The sequence below is a fragment of the Mauremys mutica genome, chromosome 2 (genome assembly GCF_020497125.1).
Source record: "Mauremys mutica isolate MM-2020 ecotype Southern chromosome 2, ASM2049712v1, whole genome shotgun sequence".
NCBI classification, from domain to species: Eukaryota; Metazoa; Chordata; order Testudines; family Geoemydidae; genus Mauremys; species Mauremys mutica.
This window is the reverse complement of record NC_059073.1, coordinates 210,650,617-210,667,365: the sequence shown is the minus strand read 5'-3', so window position 1 is coordinate 210,667,365 and position 16,749 is coordinate 210,650,617. Positions and strand designations below refer to the sequence as shown.

General features: G+C 44.5%; 1 protein-coding gene across 1 annotated transcript in view; it reads right to left on the bottom strand.

The window, feature by feature from the left end:
• Window positions 1–16,749, bottom strand: part of SUSD5 (sushi domain containing 5) — a 73,895-nt gene that overhangs the window by 8,778 nt on the left and 48,368 nt on the right. Inside the window, exon 4 of the mRNA XM_045007118.1 lies at window positions 12,546–12,734. Coding sequence (XP_044863053.1) covers window positions 12,546–12,734 — 189 coding nt within the window. The remainder of the gene's footprint in view (window positions 1–12,545; window positions 12,735–16,749) is intronic.

The window sequence follows — 16,749 nt, the reverse complement described above, 5'->3', positions numbered from 1 at the left end:
CAGAATCTCACCCTGTGGAAATCATAATAATTAATAGCTTCCATTTTTATACCGTACTTTTCATCTAAATCTCAAATTGCTTTCCAAACATTAACAAATTAATTAAGTCTCTTACAATCCTTCTGAAACGGATATAGTAATATCTATTTGACAGGTGATCATGCTGTGGTATAGAGCTGTGAAGTGATTTGTCTAAGGCCACAAAGCGAGTCAGTGCAGAGCTGAAAACAGGAACCACGGACAGCATTATTTTTTGACAGGCCTGTGAAATATTTTGCCTGTGAGATACCACCACCCTGTTCCCCCTCCCCCCCACACAAAGCAATAGACTTTTGTCCCAACATGTCTCAAAATAACAGTAATTAAAAATGAACTGACTTTTATTAATTATCCCATTCTGCCTTAATGTGAATTGATAATCTCAGTTTTTAAAAATGATTGTAGTGGGACTATGATAGAAAGGGTGAGGTTGTAGAATTTGGCCCATAGTGCTTTGGGATGAAAGGTGCTACAGATATTTATTATGAGTGGAATTTTCAAAAACACTTAGCGTTGGCCTCATTCGGCTTCCACTGAAGTTGATGGTAACATTTACTCCAATGGGAACAAAGCCAGGTCAATGATGAATGTTTTTGAAAACCCCACCTTGTATGTTTCTTTTAGTGCCTAGCATGGGTCCTTTTCAGGCAGAGGTGATGTGATCTCAGCTCTCATGAGCTAACAGTCTAAAAGGACAAAAAACAGACCAGGGGAAAGCAATAAAATATACAAGCAAAAGGATAAAAGTAAAGTCTGGCAAGCATCATTTTAGTTCAAATTTGGGGACCGGGAATTGATATGATTTCTCATATCTGTAATGACTTGTTTTTTAGAACATAAGCTTTTGGGGGTATTTATTCTGTCTGAGCAGTGCCAGATACAATGAGGCCTCTAGGAGCTTTTACAATGTAAGTGTTAATGCTCGTATTAGTTTTGTCTATATACAGGGGTTCTCAAACTTCTGACAACAAAAATTACTACATGACCCCAGCAGCAGTAACTAAAGCCTGAGACCACCTGAGTTCCCACTGCTCCAGGTGGGGGGGGGCAAAGCCTGAGCCCCACCACCCTGTTTGGGGGGCCAAAGCCTGAGCCCCACTGCCCCTGGCTTGGGTGGCCAAAGCCTGGGGCTTCAGCCTCAAGCAGGGGACCTGTAACCTGAGCCCTGCACCCAGGGCTGAAGCCCTCGGGCTTTGGCTTTGATGCCCGGTAATGGGGCTCAGGCTTTGGCCCCGGGCCCCAGCAAGTCGAACGCCAACCCTGGCAACCCCATTAAAACAGGGTCATGACCCACTTTGTAGTCCCCACTCTCAGTTTGAGAACCACTGGTCTATAATGAACCAATGATTTAGGGCAAAAAAAAAGGAACATTGTCACTTAGCAAGCGGTAGTTTCCTTTTCACCCTTTAAGACAGCAAAATACCAGCTTTCAGATCCTTATTACAATCCCAAGCTTCAGGATATATTTTCTGAAACAAATACATTCTCTTCACTGCAGCAGAAAAAATAATAAACTGCAAAAATGTATTTTCCTGTTCTCTGCCTAAGGTTGCTTTGTTTGGGTTGAAATCCCTGTGTTTTCAGTTTTAACACAGTGCCCTTTCAGAGTGGGAAATGGCAAGAAACAGTAACTATATAGAACCATTTTTCCCCTCAAGAATATCTTGATTAAAAAGCATAGTGCATCACCTCAAGTGTGTAAAACATTTTAGGCCTCTTGCAGCATGTTGCCTTATTAATTTTTGATGTACTTCATTGTATTCACAATCCATTGACTACAACCAAATGTCAAACTTTAGGATTATTTTGTTCAATGTGCTTATGCTAAAAATCTTTCAGATTGTACCCTTATTAATGAATTCTTTTTAAGCTGGGCAATAGTAATATATGACAAACAAAGCTTGTAGAGTAATCATAATATTATGTAGCTCTTACATGGCACTTATCATCTAGAAATCTCAAAATGTTTTACAAAGCTGGGTGAGAATAATTATTCTCATTTTACAGATAGAGACAAAAGAAAGGTACAAGGAGGTGAAGTCATTTACCCAAACTCACAGAGTGAGTCATTGGCAGCATTGGGACTAGCAACCTGTTTTTTTGATTCCCTGACTTGTGTCCTCCCTATTGGTCTATGTGGCCTCTATCTGTAAAAGCATTGAATCTGATTATGTATTTACTCCCTCAGAGCAGTGTCAGAATCAAGCCAGTTGTTTGGGAAATGTCATTTTAATGTAACAGTTTTTCCACACAGGCATTAGATTACAGTATCTTTTTTGTGGTCCCTCGTTTCTGACAGGAATCAGCTGCAATAAAAGCATCTGAAAAGCTCTGTTCATGGGCCTCTGCTGGAACATTTTCCCCAAAAACATTTAGTGATTATTTTTCTCTGCTGTACCAGAAAATATCAACAACCAAATATAACCCAACTTCCTTTTAATTCTAATTCAATTCTTTTGATTCATTCTCATTTTTTTCTTAGCTAATTCTAAGGTTGCAAAACAGGCTTCCTAGGAGCCTAAATCACATTTCAAAAGTGACTTATGCATATAGGAGCCTAAGGGCTTGTCTACACAGGAAGCTATTGTGAAATAAGGTAGTATGTGAATGTAAAGCACAATAGCTGTTCCTCAGTATCTCCTCATGTGGACAGTCTTATTCCACAGTAAAAGTGCCTTTGTGGATTAAGTTTATCCACAAGAAAGCACTCAGTCCAGAATAAGACTGTCCACATGCAGAGCTAGTGAGGAATAGCTACTGCACTTTACATTCACATCCTAGTTTATTTCACTAAAGCTTCCCCATGTAAACAGGGTCTAGGGCACTTTTGAAAATGTAACAGCTGTAGTACTAGTAATGACTCACTTTTACTGAGAACTGCTTTGACTTTTCCTCCTTTTTACCCAGTATCTGCTGTTGTGTATTCATGACATGAAATAACTGAGCAGATCCCAAACATTCCAGGCATGTGTATTCTGAAATGGAGACAGTAACACCAATCACTGTATTCCACCACTCCACCATTTGGAATTTTGAGAGTCTCTTTCTGTTTTACTTGTCTGGTCCAGTTGTGTCATGACTGCCCAATCCTTTTTTTAAAAAGTGGAAAGTTCTGCCAGAACTAACTTCTTAGAGGTTTGATGCTTCTCTGAACAAGCAGTGAAATATTGACAAGGAAATTCTGAATGCTGTTCCAGTCCCAAGCTTTAGTTATTGAATGGAATTATGTACAAAAAGAGAGGGAGAGGAAAAAAAAGGCAAAGGAACTCATTTGAAAATTATGTCAGAAACTATATGCAATGGGCCACTTTGGCTGAGTTATTTTTTTATCTAAATTAGAAATAAAGCTGGTTGCAGGGACAGATCCTCAGCTAGTGTAAATTAAGTCAGTGGCATGTATTACAAATTTATCCTGAGTTTTACAATGTTTGATTTCTTTTCTTAAAGCACCAATTCCCGGAGTAATGTCATTTAGTGAGAATCTCAGCTTTCACTGTGGGGAAAAAAAGGAAATATCTAGCCTTTGTGGTTGCAGAGAAAAGCTTTGAAAACATGTCCCAAATCTATCCTAAATGTTTTTTAAAAATAGGAAAATAAAAAGAATCCCAATTTTAAAAAAAGTCCATGATTTTTAAGCCAGTTTCATGATTTTTTTGTGCAGGGAGGGGTTAACAAACTTAACTTCATGTTGGAATGGTGGAGGAGTTGAGGTAAGATACTATGTAGACCTAGCTGAAAGTATTAGTTACTAGACAAGATACATTTTCTAAAGGTTAAAAGCTAACAGTGCAATCTTGGCTCCATTCTAGTAAATGGCATATCTCCTAATGACTTTAATGGGAAAAGGATTTCACCCGAAGATTGGGAGCCAGAATGTGTAGGATGGCATTTCCAAGAGGGATGTGTATTGGCCTAATTCTGCTCCCACTTAAGACAACAAGAGTTTTACTAGTGCAGCATTGCCAACCCTAAAAGTTAAAACATCATGAGACAGACCCCAAAAATCACAAGACTTAAAACAAACAAACAAACAAAAAAATAAGGCTATTGTCTTTTGGGGTGGTGGGGGGGAGTGTCTGTTGATTTCTGAACTCCCCCTACCCATACCCACTATATATGAGAGAGAGAATTAGTGTTGCCCACTCCCAAATGTATTGAGTAAAGTGACTTTGGCTGTGACTGCAGGAGCAATCACTATCTGCCTGATAGCGCAGAGCTTCCAGCTTCTCCTCAAACCCCAACATTCTAGTTAAGTTTGTAGCCCCTCATCTCCACATCTGTCCATCGCCCCCAGAAATTAATTACACACTCCCAGCCCCCACATCTGCCTTTCCCCGCCAGGCCCCACACCAGCTCTGGGGTCCTTCACCCCCTTCCCAGCTGGGGGGTGGGGGCAGCTGCAGGTGCTTTTCTCCCCTTTCCCAGGCCTGGGAGGAGGTAGCTGTAGGCTTTCTTCATCTCTTTCCCCCCTTTTTTCTAGGCCTGGTGTTATAAGAATGGTTTTATTGTAGACTCTGCCCCAGACTTCCTGTGTGAGGTGGGCAGATAACTTAACCTATCTGTGCCTTAGCTTTCCCAACCTATAACACTGGAATAAAGCCTATCCACAGGGATATTTAGCATGACTAATACTTGAGCTCCTCCAATCTAAGGTGCTAAATAATTGCAAATTATTATTTGAAAACTTATTTATTTTGAGAAACACCACTGGGAGAGATCATTAAGATGACCCTAACCCCCAGTACAGCCATTCCATTGACCCAGCTACCACTTCTTAGGGGGGAGGAGGAGGAGCAGGATTACCTTCAACAATGGGAGAATCCCTCCAGTCACTGTAGTAAGTTCCTACGCTGAAGTGCTACAGCTGTGGCATTGTAGCATTTTAAGCATAGTAGCTATGGTATATACCAAGGCTGAAGGTGAGGGCCAGAAAGGACTGAATGCAGAGGGGCAGTGGAGGGGCTTACCTGCTGATGTCTCACACCAGGGAGCTGGGCCCAGGGGAACAGTAAGAGGGCTGGAGGAGAGGGGGATGCTCCCCTGGATAGGATGATCTCCCAGCAGAGAGGCTGTGGTGGTTCCCACTGGGAAGAGTGGGGTTGTGCTCCATTTGGAAGGGCTGGGGGGAGGCTACCCTAGCAGAAAGACAGAAGAGGACTGAAGAGAGTCCAGGTGTGGTAGGAGGCACTGATGTGTGATCTGTGAGATATCAAAAGGTGAGATGTATTGGGATTTTAATGACTACATGGACTAGTGTGATCAGTGGAGGCAAGAGAGCCTGGTGTAGAACCCTGGGGTTACCTGAGAGGGAAAACCGAGGTGGGTGCATAGTTGTGCCTATGACAGAAACTCTAGGGGTGTAGTCTTGCCATTGCTGCTTCACTTCGTAACCCCACTTAGCTGCCTTGGTCCTGCAGATAGCACTGACCATGCAGCTCCTCTGGCCTCCTAGCAACGGGGGGGGGTTGTGGTGCTACTCCTTCCTGGACTCCTCCCTCTGCTTCCTGTCAGGGAAAAGCAAAGAGGGGCAACCAGCTAGAGATGAATGGGGGAAGGGACCTAGTGACCCTACCACCGGCAAAGAGAGACAGGCTGGGGTAAACTTGAGAGTCCACCCCCAGCAATAAGGGACCGAGGGAGGCTCCCTATCCCACAGTAAAAGGGGGCTAAATGTAGGGGAGTGCCAGACGCAAGGGAGAATAGGGAGGGAAAATGCAGAAATTCTCTCCCTCTCCTCCAACAAAGGAGCAGCTGAGAAACATGCCCCATGGGGCGGAGGTGAAGCTGGGTACCCTCTGATGGGGCATTAGTGCCTCTCAAGTGGGGGCAGTGAAGGGGAATAATACACCCCCCTCAGGAGCAAAAGAAAGGGGAATAGAGACCCTCCCCCACCTGTGAATGAGTCATGAGACTGTTAATAAATGAAACAAATTTCTAAGGGAAATAGGGGGGCAGGAGAGGGAAATGGAGACCCCCAAGTGTGTGGAACGGGGTGAGAAAAGATTCCACTGAAGAAAAGAGAGACCCCTGCCCCCAATAGGAAATGCCATGAGGAGAGCCAAGTATGAAGGCAGTGGAGCAAGACCCCAGAGAGGGATAGGAGCTTCCACTTGGGCCTAAGGAGAGACACTTACAAAGGGAAGGAGAGAACAACTGCAAAAAGAGTCCCAAGGGGGAAAAGAGAGGTGAGAGCCCCCCCCCCGCCACGGGAGAGGGAAGTGGAGAGACCCACAAGGATGAGGCAGTGAAGCAGATGATCAAATGGTGAAAAGTACCCAAGGCGGGAGAGAGGAATGAACCCGAGTGGGTGGGGGGAAGGGAACTTAGGGCAAACCCCTGGAAGAGGAGACACTCCAGTGAAAGAGGCTGTCAGTGAAGAGAGAGATTCCAGGTGCTAGACCACAGTGACACAACCTAGTGGGAGGGAAGAGAATAGGGCAGCAAGAGAGAGGAGAGTGGAGGGGTGGAGGGAAGGACAGAAAAATTGATCAGCAGAAAAACAAATGCTGAAAATAACAGAAAGAGACAGATGAAGAGATAGAAGAAAATAAAAATGTCGAGTGACAGTTGACAAGGAATAGAAGATAAATCATGGGAGACACAGTAAGTTACTATTCTGATCTGGCTAGCACCTATAGTTGCAAGGCACTTTACAGACTGGTATAAATTCAAGGTGCCTGCCCTAAAGACCTTACAGACTACACAGGTAATGTATAAATGAAGGAAAATAAGTAGTGACGAAAACCAATACAATTGACATTTTGTTTGGATTTATTACTTTAAGTTTAAAGAAAGCTTAGTGCCAGAAGGGTACCTGAAAACACTTTGATTTTTATATAGCAGGAACCCTCATGTGAAATGATTGTACAGAAGTAGGGGTGTTTGGCTGGTCTGGTTCTATGGGTATTAGAGCCCCAGTGTCCTGCGTATGGGATGGGGGTAACATGCTTTGTTTAGTTGTTAACAATGATGCTGACTTCTTCAGTATATTTTTCTATGTTTCTGTATGCATCTGATGAGAAATGTATGAGAGTATTAAGAGGTTTGATGCAGGAAAATTAACATTTTAAAGGAACAAATTTTGGCCATGTGGCAATTTATTGAAGTACAGATATAGATAAGCTTAGTTTTTTTGGTTCCAAGTTTTAAAGTTTTTGTAAATTTTCTAAAATTCAGAAAATTGTGCAAACTTTATTCAAAATCTATTGGTGGAAGATGCCTGGTCCTTCTCTCCCTGCCCCCCCCCCTTTTCTTTCTCTGCCTTCCCAAATACTCCTTCAGTTTCCCCTGATTTGGTTGACTGTCTACAGGTGTGTATATTGCCCCCAAATTTCCCACTGGTGATGGCAATAATGAAAGCATTAGAATAGAAAGGGCTGCAAGCATTTTAAGAACTGTGTTGTCTAAGCCTGCTGGGAGGAGAAATATGTGACAAAATGCTTAAGATGTCAGTGGTGCATTGTCTACACTAGTGCTCCTATCATTGGTGGAGCTGAATAACTGAGACTATGTCTACACTACACAGCTTTTAATGACACAGCTGTGTTGCTACAGCCATGCCACTAAAAAGTGCACAGTGTAGCTGCTGTTTGTCATCTCTCCTGCCGACAAAAAAATTCCACCCCCAATGAGAGGCATTACCTTTGTCGGCAGGAGAGCGCTCCTGTCGATACAGTGCTGTTGTCAGCAAAACTTTTGTCTTTCAGGGGGCTGTTTTTTTAACACCTCTGAAAGACAAAAGTTTTGTTGTTCAGTTGCCAGTATAGACAAAGCCTGAGAAACTTTAGATAAAATATCCTAGTGTAGACCAGGTCTAACTGTGAGCTCTTTGTTTTTGTAGGAAAGATGTCTAAAAAGGGGTGATATGCATCAATTTTAGGTCTGGTCTTATTTAGCATCTTCATTAATGCACTGGAAGAGGGAGTAAAGTGTGTTAATTAGGTTTGCAGAGAAGACTCATCTGGATGATGAGGATAGAGAAATTATGTGAAGTGTAACAGATGAGTGAAAGGTACAGGAAAGAAATAACAAAATGAGATTTAACTTGGACAAATGCAAGCTAGCTAATCTTGAAAAAAAACAATATGGAACACAGATTTATTAGAAGGTTGATACTTGGAAATCAGTAATGCTGAAAGAAACCTAGAGGTGATAGTGGACAACAAATTTAAAATAAGTTTGCAATGCAATATAACACCACGAATGTGATGGATGTGGTTTTGGGATGTATTCAAAGAGAGAATCTGCTCAACTTTGATGATTCCAAACTTAGACTATAAGATTTAATTCTGAGCATCTCTGAATTCCCTCCAATTTGCCTAGGTCTTTCTAGAGAGCAATAAGAAGGTAATGAACACTTCACAGGATTAGGCCCCAAGTCTCTCTAAAATTAATGGGAGCTAAGGCACTCAGCTGTTTATAAAGAAACTGAATACTTTGCAGGATTGGGCCAAAAAATTAGCAGACAGGTGCATTCTGCACAAATTTCAGTTTCAGACAGACTTCAAGATGGAGTGACGTTAGAACAGTGACAACATAATAATGGTATGGATAACACAGTGATATCTGTAGTTGAGAGAACCATGTTTTATATATGCAGCTCTTGCAACTTTACTATGAAAAGACATAGGGTTTTCAGATATGTACTGTATACTGCCTTTAAGTATCCAAAGGCAAGTGCAAAATCCAGTTTTTCATTCCAGTATCCCAGGCTGTAGCAAGTCTGGTGTTGTGTGTGGAAAATAAACATAGCACAAGACATACAAAACCTGCATTCACATCTTGTCCACTCTATCTGGTAAACAATGTTAACAGTCTCTGGGCTTAACTACCTTGAACTGCTTTGAAAAATGAACCTCTGATTTTGTTGTAACATCAGCAGTTAATTCCCTTCCTTTAGTAAATAAAACAAGTACGGTATGTTAAAGACCTATGAGTCACATCCCACATCAGAATTAGCAAATACAAAATAATAAACAGCAGATCACTGCTAAGGGGCTGGTTCTAACATCATAGCTGGAGGCACATTCCCAGAGCTTATTTCCAGTAAATGGGAATTGTGCCCAATACTGCAGAGAAAGGGGGTTTGTGAGAATGAGGAGAAAGATAGTGAGTGTAAGGCAGGGTTATTAAACTGAGGATGAACTCTAGTAAAATATATTGAATACCCTCCAGCAAAAGCACAACAGTAATGTGGCACCATGATGCAACATCATCCTACATGACGTGATGAAGTCTCATAAATCCACAGAGATGACCATCATTGGTGCACTTTAAAAGTGGATGGCGTACAACTTGAATTGCAGGTACCACTTTGCCCTAGGGCTTGAAAATCTAGTATGCTGGGAATGGTGTTCACACTTCTGTATATGCTAATAACCAAATCCAGCCCTCCCTTCCATGCATGCAACCCCATTCAAGTTGTTTACACTCAGTGCCACTCCCTTCCTTCTTGGTCTAAATTAATTGTCTCTTTCCTGATCTGGCTCACCAGAAAGAATGATCATGTCTCCTATGACCCCAAAAAGACTGAGAAACACGCCTGGGCAAATCTGGCTGGTCAGCCCCCACAAACCAGAGGAAACAAAGAAAATAGGAGACAGTAAACCTAATCAGAGAGTTGTTTGAGTGGAACACTATGAGTCAACAGAGTCAGCATGAATGTCTGCATGAACAAATAGCCAGTAACTGGTGCCCAAGTTTTTGGGGTCAAAATTATATTCAGAGAAAGTGACATGATGGATATCGGAAGCAACTAACCCTTAAAAGATGCCCTTAACAGCAGTTAGTGGTATCTTTTTCATTGCCAGAGACTACTGATACATTGAATTCCAGTGTAAAAGGCTTAAGATTCCATAAAATGAGGAAACCATAAGTGATAAAACAGTGTAATTAGTTTCTTAAATAACTGCATCCCTCCCTTTTGGATTTTTCAAAAGATACTGGGTTTATTAAAGGAATGCACATATCGTCATGGCCTGACATGCATAATTAACACATGGACCGAGGCCTCATTTTTTGGAAGAGAGAATTAAGGAAGGAAATGAATCATCAGGTTGAAAACAGAATGTTTGTGCAAAATAAGGTAAATAAATAGGTCAGTAGGCTAAGAAGACAGAATGTCTGAACCAACTAAGGCTTTGTCTACCCTAGCACTTTTATTGGTAAAACTTTTGTCAGTCAGAGGTGTGAAAAAACACCTCCCTGACTGACATAAGTTTCACCAACAAAAGCGCCGGTGTGGACAGTGCTATGTTGGCGGGAGATGCTCTCCTGCCAACATAGCTACCACCGCTCGTTGGGGGTGGTTTAATTATGCTGGCGGGAGAGTTCTCTCCCACCAGCATAGAGTGGCTACCTAGGAGACCTTACAGCAGCACAGCTGCAGTGGTACAGCTGTGCCCTGTAAGGTCTGTAGTGCAAACATGCAGGGAACTATTTACTATGAACTAGACAACAAGGGACAAGGAATGTAGAGATGAGGTAAAGAGGAAGTTGAATAATGGTCAGTACATGCTGCACAGGGATTGGTTCCTGCAAAGTAACCAAGCCAAGCCAAAAATGTGTGGTGCAATGTATAGTAAATACGACGAAATGTGTAATGTATAAAAAGGGAGAAGGTTTCTAAGTAACTTTGGAGCTGTGATGTACCCTGCATCCATTTCTCTCCCTCCCCTCCGCCATGTTTGAGTCTGATCAACTCAGCATAGCATTGCTGTATGCCAAATTAAGATACCTGAGTGACGAAGGGTGGAGTCAAACTGAGTTCTTGGGAAGTGGAATGGAAAGAGGTCTTGGAGGGAATTCCAACAATATGCAGGGCCAAATCCTGCACTTAGTTACACCCATTCCACTTCACTGTGCAACAGCGTGAAGAGCTTGATCCACACTCTTTTGCAAAAAAATATGTAGATGGCAAGTTTGTAGGGCCAAATTCACCATTGGTGTAACTCAATTGGTTTTAAAGCCTATGCACCAGGGATAAACATAGCACCAAAGGTTAAAATATTTAATTTTAATTAGTCTTTGCTTCCCACAAAGGAAGTTTCTGCTGATGACTTCAGAGCATACTGGTACTAGTATATTTATCACTCTGCCTTGTTACTGTTATTATCTATTAATTGTGTAACAGAAGTTCCCAAAGGCCCTAAACCCACAGTGCCTGGTTGTTGAACAAACACTGGAAGACATGGTAACCCTGGACCTTTTGCCATATTAGAAAGTGCTATGGAACTCTGTTTAAAGTGCTGCCTTGGAAAATGAAGTTATTTAGCTGCTTATACTTTATGTTGTTAAGTTTGAATGCATCCACCAGTCCATTTTTCCATTTATCTTGCTGATATGATGCATTTTATTATGGTCTGATGATAAAGTGACACGGTGGAGGTCTTGATGTAGGTAGGTAGGTAGGGTCTGGGAGTTGCTGTAGATCTTTCTGTGCATCCTGGTGAATTTTATGTTGTTTTTCCTAATTATTCCTTGTATAAGGGTGATAGCGGCATAGGAAACCACCAATGTGTTGTAGAATGCTCAGGTGACCTTCCAGACCACCAGCTTATTTGACAAACTGTCCCTTGATTATTTCAAATGCTTCCCCATACTCTCCCTAATAGCACTCCTCTGTGCTCCCCTCCACACAGCACCCCTGCTGTGCTCAATTTGTTTTCTCTCTAGCCCTTACTTTGTGCTCCCCACACATACTGGAGGAGTATCCTATTGCTGCCTAATGTAAGATCCTCCCAGCCCAGCCTTCTGGTTACCAGTATAGAGTGTGTATTCCCCACTCCAGCCTAGCACCTACATTATGCTGCACAGCTTCAGTGGAAGCAGTTGTCTTGAGGTCCCCCTAAAAATATCTAAGATGTGACTGGCTTGGTATAGAACCTCAGAGTTACAAACACCTCGGAAATGGAGGTTGTTCATAACTCTGAAATGTTCATAACTCTGAACAAAATGTTAAGCTGCATTAAGTCAACTGAACATTGACTTAATGCAGCTTTGAAACTTTACTATGCAGAAGAAAAATGCTGCTTTTAGCCATCGTTATTTAATTGAAACAAGCATAGAAACAGTTTCCTTGCCTTGTCAAATCTTCTTTTTAAACTTTCCCTTTATCTTTTAGTAGTTTACATTTAACATGGTACTGTACTGTATTTGCTTTTTTGGTCTCTGCTGCTTCCTGATTTGTGTATGTCTGGTTCCAAATGAGCTGTGTGGTTGACTGGTCAGTTTGTAACTCTGGTGTTTGAAACTCTGAGGTTTTACTGTAAGGTTAAGGCCTCTGAGGGCCATTGGGAGGGCAAGTTGTGGAGGATCACCTGGTGCATAAGCAGCTAGAGAAGCACTGTTACACAGCACTGCTATAAACACCTTCAACTGTACACAGTTGCAGTCAAGTCCTGGGGACTGAAAATATCTCGTACCATCTGGGACACTATCAGCCAGACCAGGACTTCCTGACAGCTATGGTTGATAGGAATCTTGGTGTGTGTGCTAGATAAGCTTACCTTTGACACAGGCCTGAACTTGCCCGTACCATTCCCCACAGCTGTCACAGAGCAGCGTAAAAGCAGTGTCTTTGTTGCCCATGACGTAGCCCTGAGCACAAACATATAGCAGCTCATCCCCCATTTCAAACCCAGTGTGACCATGCAGGATCGTGTGAGGGAAGGATGGGGGGTCCCCACATGGTTTGTCTGAGAAGAAAAAGAAACAAGAATTGTTAGGAGAAAATGTAGTATGTTGAAGTATATTGCTAAGAATACTGGTAAGTCTAGATACAATCGCCTGTATATCCACAGAACACATACACTAGTCACCACATATGGTACACGCTCCCCAGAGTACTTCATAATTATGCTTCAGTCATGCCCTGGACAGGCAGAGGTAGAGTTAAAAGAGTAGTTTGAGCTTCACGCCCATGCAATTTTGGGTTCTTCGCTGGAGAGGTGTCAGTACCCGTTGGGATGGCGATATGTGTGGACCCATATCTAGTAGGGTTTTTTCCTACATTATAAATCAACCAGCTACATTAAGGTTACAATGTCTTATCATGTATCCACACTATGAAAAAGGTCGAATTTTGGTCAGGCCTAGATAGCCTGACATTATGTTAGCTAAACCTGACATAAACTCAACCATTTTTTTCTGAGTCAAGACAAAGCTTTGGAAATGGACTGAGACTTCCAGGTCATTCTATATAGTCCTCTAAAGAGTTGTCAGTTGATGAGATCTAACTTGAGCCAAGTTAAAACCTGTAATGAAAGGCTCAGTAGGCCACTTTCAATCCTCTGAGCCATCCAGTCCCCTACCAAACAGCATATCTAATCTACAGGATTCTCATTAACCTTTTCCTTCTCATAACAGGAACTCATTTACAATCTCAAATTGGCTTCCAAAGAGGAAACCTAATCTGTGAAGCACTGACCCGTGTTCTCAAATTCACAAAGACAGCTAGGGTTAATAAAGCTCTGAATTCGCCTGTGAGTGGCGGGAGTGGCTGGAAAAGGGTCAGAGTATATGATTTCCAGATTGCCTTTAGCGGGAGGGCACAGCTATCCATTAACTGATAAGCAGAATGTACTGTAAGGCTTACCAGGACTGTCTGCTAGATGGATTCAGCTGTCTCTCCCCACTTGTCCGCTCTCCTGTGCAATGCCGCAGCCAATGAGAGCGTATTCCGAAATCTCGAACTTGTCCTGAGATCTCGTGAGACTTGTTGCCCTGTATGGTCTTGTTCAGAGAAACTGACTAGACTGTGTTCACTGTTCGCAAACATGTATCTGTTCAAGGAAATCAGTTACTTTTCCCATCACACAGCTTCGGCTCTTTCCCGGACTGCCCCGGCATCCCCCTCGCAGAGGCTGGCGCAGATTAGGCGGCGAAAGAAAAAGACTAGGGACGAGATGTTTGCGGAACTGATGGCCTGCTCCAGAGCCGAGGCGGCAGAGCAGAGACAGTGGAGGGAGACCCTATGTCAACAGCATCGCACACACATCGAACGGGAGGATAGCTGGCGGCAGGAAGACCAGCAGGCGACTCAAACGCTGCTTGGCCTAATGAGGGAGCAAACGGACACGCTCCGGCGCCTTGTTGATGTTCTGCAGGACCGCAGGCAGGAGGACAGAGCCCCCCTGCAGTGTATCTGCAACCGCCCTCCCCCGCCAAGAAGTCCTGCCCCCCCCTCACCCAAAAGTACAAGACGGAGGGGCGGTAGGGGCCGTGAGAACTGTCACTGCACCACTGCATAGCGCTAATGTACCACACACCTCTCACGCTATACATTTGTAGAAGTGCTTCCCTTACAGGCTCACCCAGTCCCAAATCCAAGTTTCATCCCCCCACTGTGTATTAGATTATTAAAAGCTGTTTGCTGTTATTCACTGTTTCGGTCACGTCTTTCGTGTCAGAGGATTTTTTTGTGTATGGGGGGGAGGGGATTTATAATTGCACGGTATAGCCTACATTACCAGGGTACAGACTTGGGGGCATGATCAACTGCAGGGCACACACGCACTGCAGTCAGTAGGCACCAGGGTCACTCTGTGTGGTGTATGCTGCCCCGGGTCATTCTGTGATGTGTATGCTTGTCCAGGGTCCTAGCGCCTGCCACCCCCTTAATGTTAAGGCACGCTGCCCTTACCATGCACTTCCACCATAGCACCGAGCCTCTCCGCTGCCCTGAGCCCCAACAAGAGCCCTCATCCACGGACAGATACTCACCCTTCCCCCACACCCCTCACCCCTTCCTACGCCCAAACCCGCAGCCCACTGCCGTCATCCAAACCCCTATCCAAAGAAGGCACCACTCGCCCCTTCCTGCAAACCCACCCCTTCCTGCAATCCCTCCCCTTCATGCACAACCACTTGCAACCGTCCCCCACCCCCAGAGACCTATGTAGGAGCAGGAGGATGTCATTCCTCTATGGAACAAGCGGTCTGTACATCAGTGCACACCGTGCCCAGCACAGTATGTGTCCATGTTTCAACACCTGAACAGAAATGCAAAGTAAAACAAAGATTTATTAATAATGAGTGTAACAATTAATTTGCTTTAAAACGTGCTTTGGAAGTGGGGGAAACTTGGAGAACGAGGTATGTAACCGCAGATCGAAATCGACACATAGAGACACAGGCCCAGGGTCAGTTTCTCTTGAAAGCAAGTGGAGAGTCATAGGTTACCCTGCTCTCCGAGGAAACTTGCTTTCAAAGCCTCCCGGATACACAGCGCTTCCCGCTGGGATATTCTCTCGGCACGGGTGGCTGGCTGAGCGTAAACTGCAGCCAGGCGATTTGCCTCAACCTCCCATCCGGACAAAAAGGTCTCGCCCTTGCTCTCACAGAGATTGTGTAGCACACAGCAAGCAGCAATAACTACGGGGATATTCTTTTCGCTGATGTCCGAGCGAGTCAGTAAGCTCCGCCATCTCCCCTTGAGACGTCCGAAAGTACACTCCACCACCATTCTGCACTTGCTCAGCCAGTAGTTGAAGAGTTCCTTCTCTCTGTCCAAGGCGCCTGTATAGGGCTTCATGAGCCAGGGCATTAGCGGGTAGGCTGGGTCCCCGAGGATCACTGTAGGCATCTGCACATCCCCAACCGTTAGTTTGTGGTCCGGGAAGAAAGTACCTGCCTGGAGGCGTTTAAACAGACCAGAGTTCCTGAACACACGCGCGTCATGAACCTTGCCCGCCCACCCAACGAAGATGTTGGTAAAACGTCCCCTATGGTCTACCAGTGCTTGCAGCACCATTGAAAAGTAGCCCTTTCGGTTAATGTACTCGCTGGCCTGGTGGGCTGGTGCCAGGATAGGGATGTGAGTCCCATCTATAGCCCCACCGCAGTTTGGGAATCCCATCGCGGCGAAGCCATCTATGATGTCCTGGACGTTTCCGAGAGTCACTACCTTTGAGAGAAGTTGCTCAACGATTGCGTGGGCTACTTGAATCACAGCAACCCCCACGGTAGATTTGCCCACACCAAAGTGGTTCGCTACTGACCGGTAGCTGTCTGGCGTTGCAAGTTTCCAGAGGGCTATGGCCACTCGCTTCTGCACACTCAGGGCTGCTCGCATCCGGGTGTCCTGGCGCTTCAGGGCAGGGGACAGCAAGTCACAGAGTTCAAGGAAAGTGCCCTTACGCATCCTGAAGTTTCGCAGCCACTGTGATTCATCCCAGACCTGCAGCACTATGCGGTCCCACCAGTCCGTGCTTGTTTCCCGGGCCCAGAATCGCCGTTCCACACCATGAACTTGACCCATTGCCACCATGATCTCCATGGCACGGCGTACCCTGCTTTGTGAGAGGTCTGCGCCACTCTGTGAATTCCTGTCCTCACCGCGCTGCTGGAGCCTCCTCGCCCGATTTCTCAGCAGCTGACTGTGGAAGAGGTGGACGATAAGGTGCGAGGAGTTGACAACGGCCATAAGTGCAGCGATGATCGCAGCGGGCTCCATGCTCACAGTGCTGTGGCGTCCGCGCTGTAACCGACCAGAGAAGGGCGCGAACAGATTTCCCGCCGGAGCTTTCAGGGAGGGAGGGCGTGATTGACGGTTCAATGACAACAGTTACCCAAAAGCACCCTCGACACATTTTTCCCCCAGGAGGTATTGGGAGCTCTACCCAGCATTCCAATGGGCAGTGGGGACTGCGGGAACTGTGGGATAGCTTCCCACAGTGCACCGCTTCCAAAGTCGACGCCAGCCCCGTTACT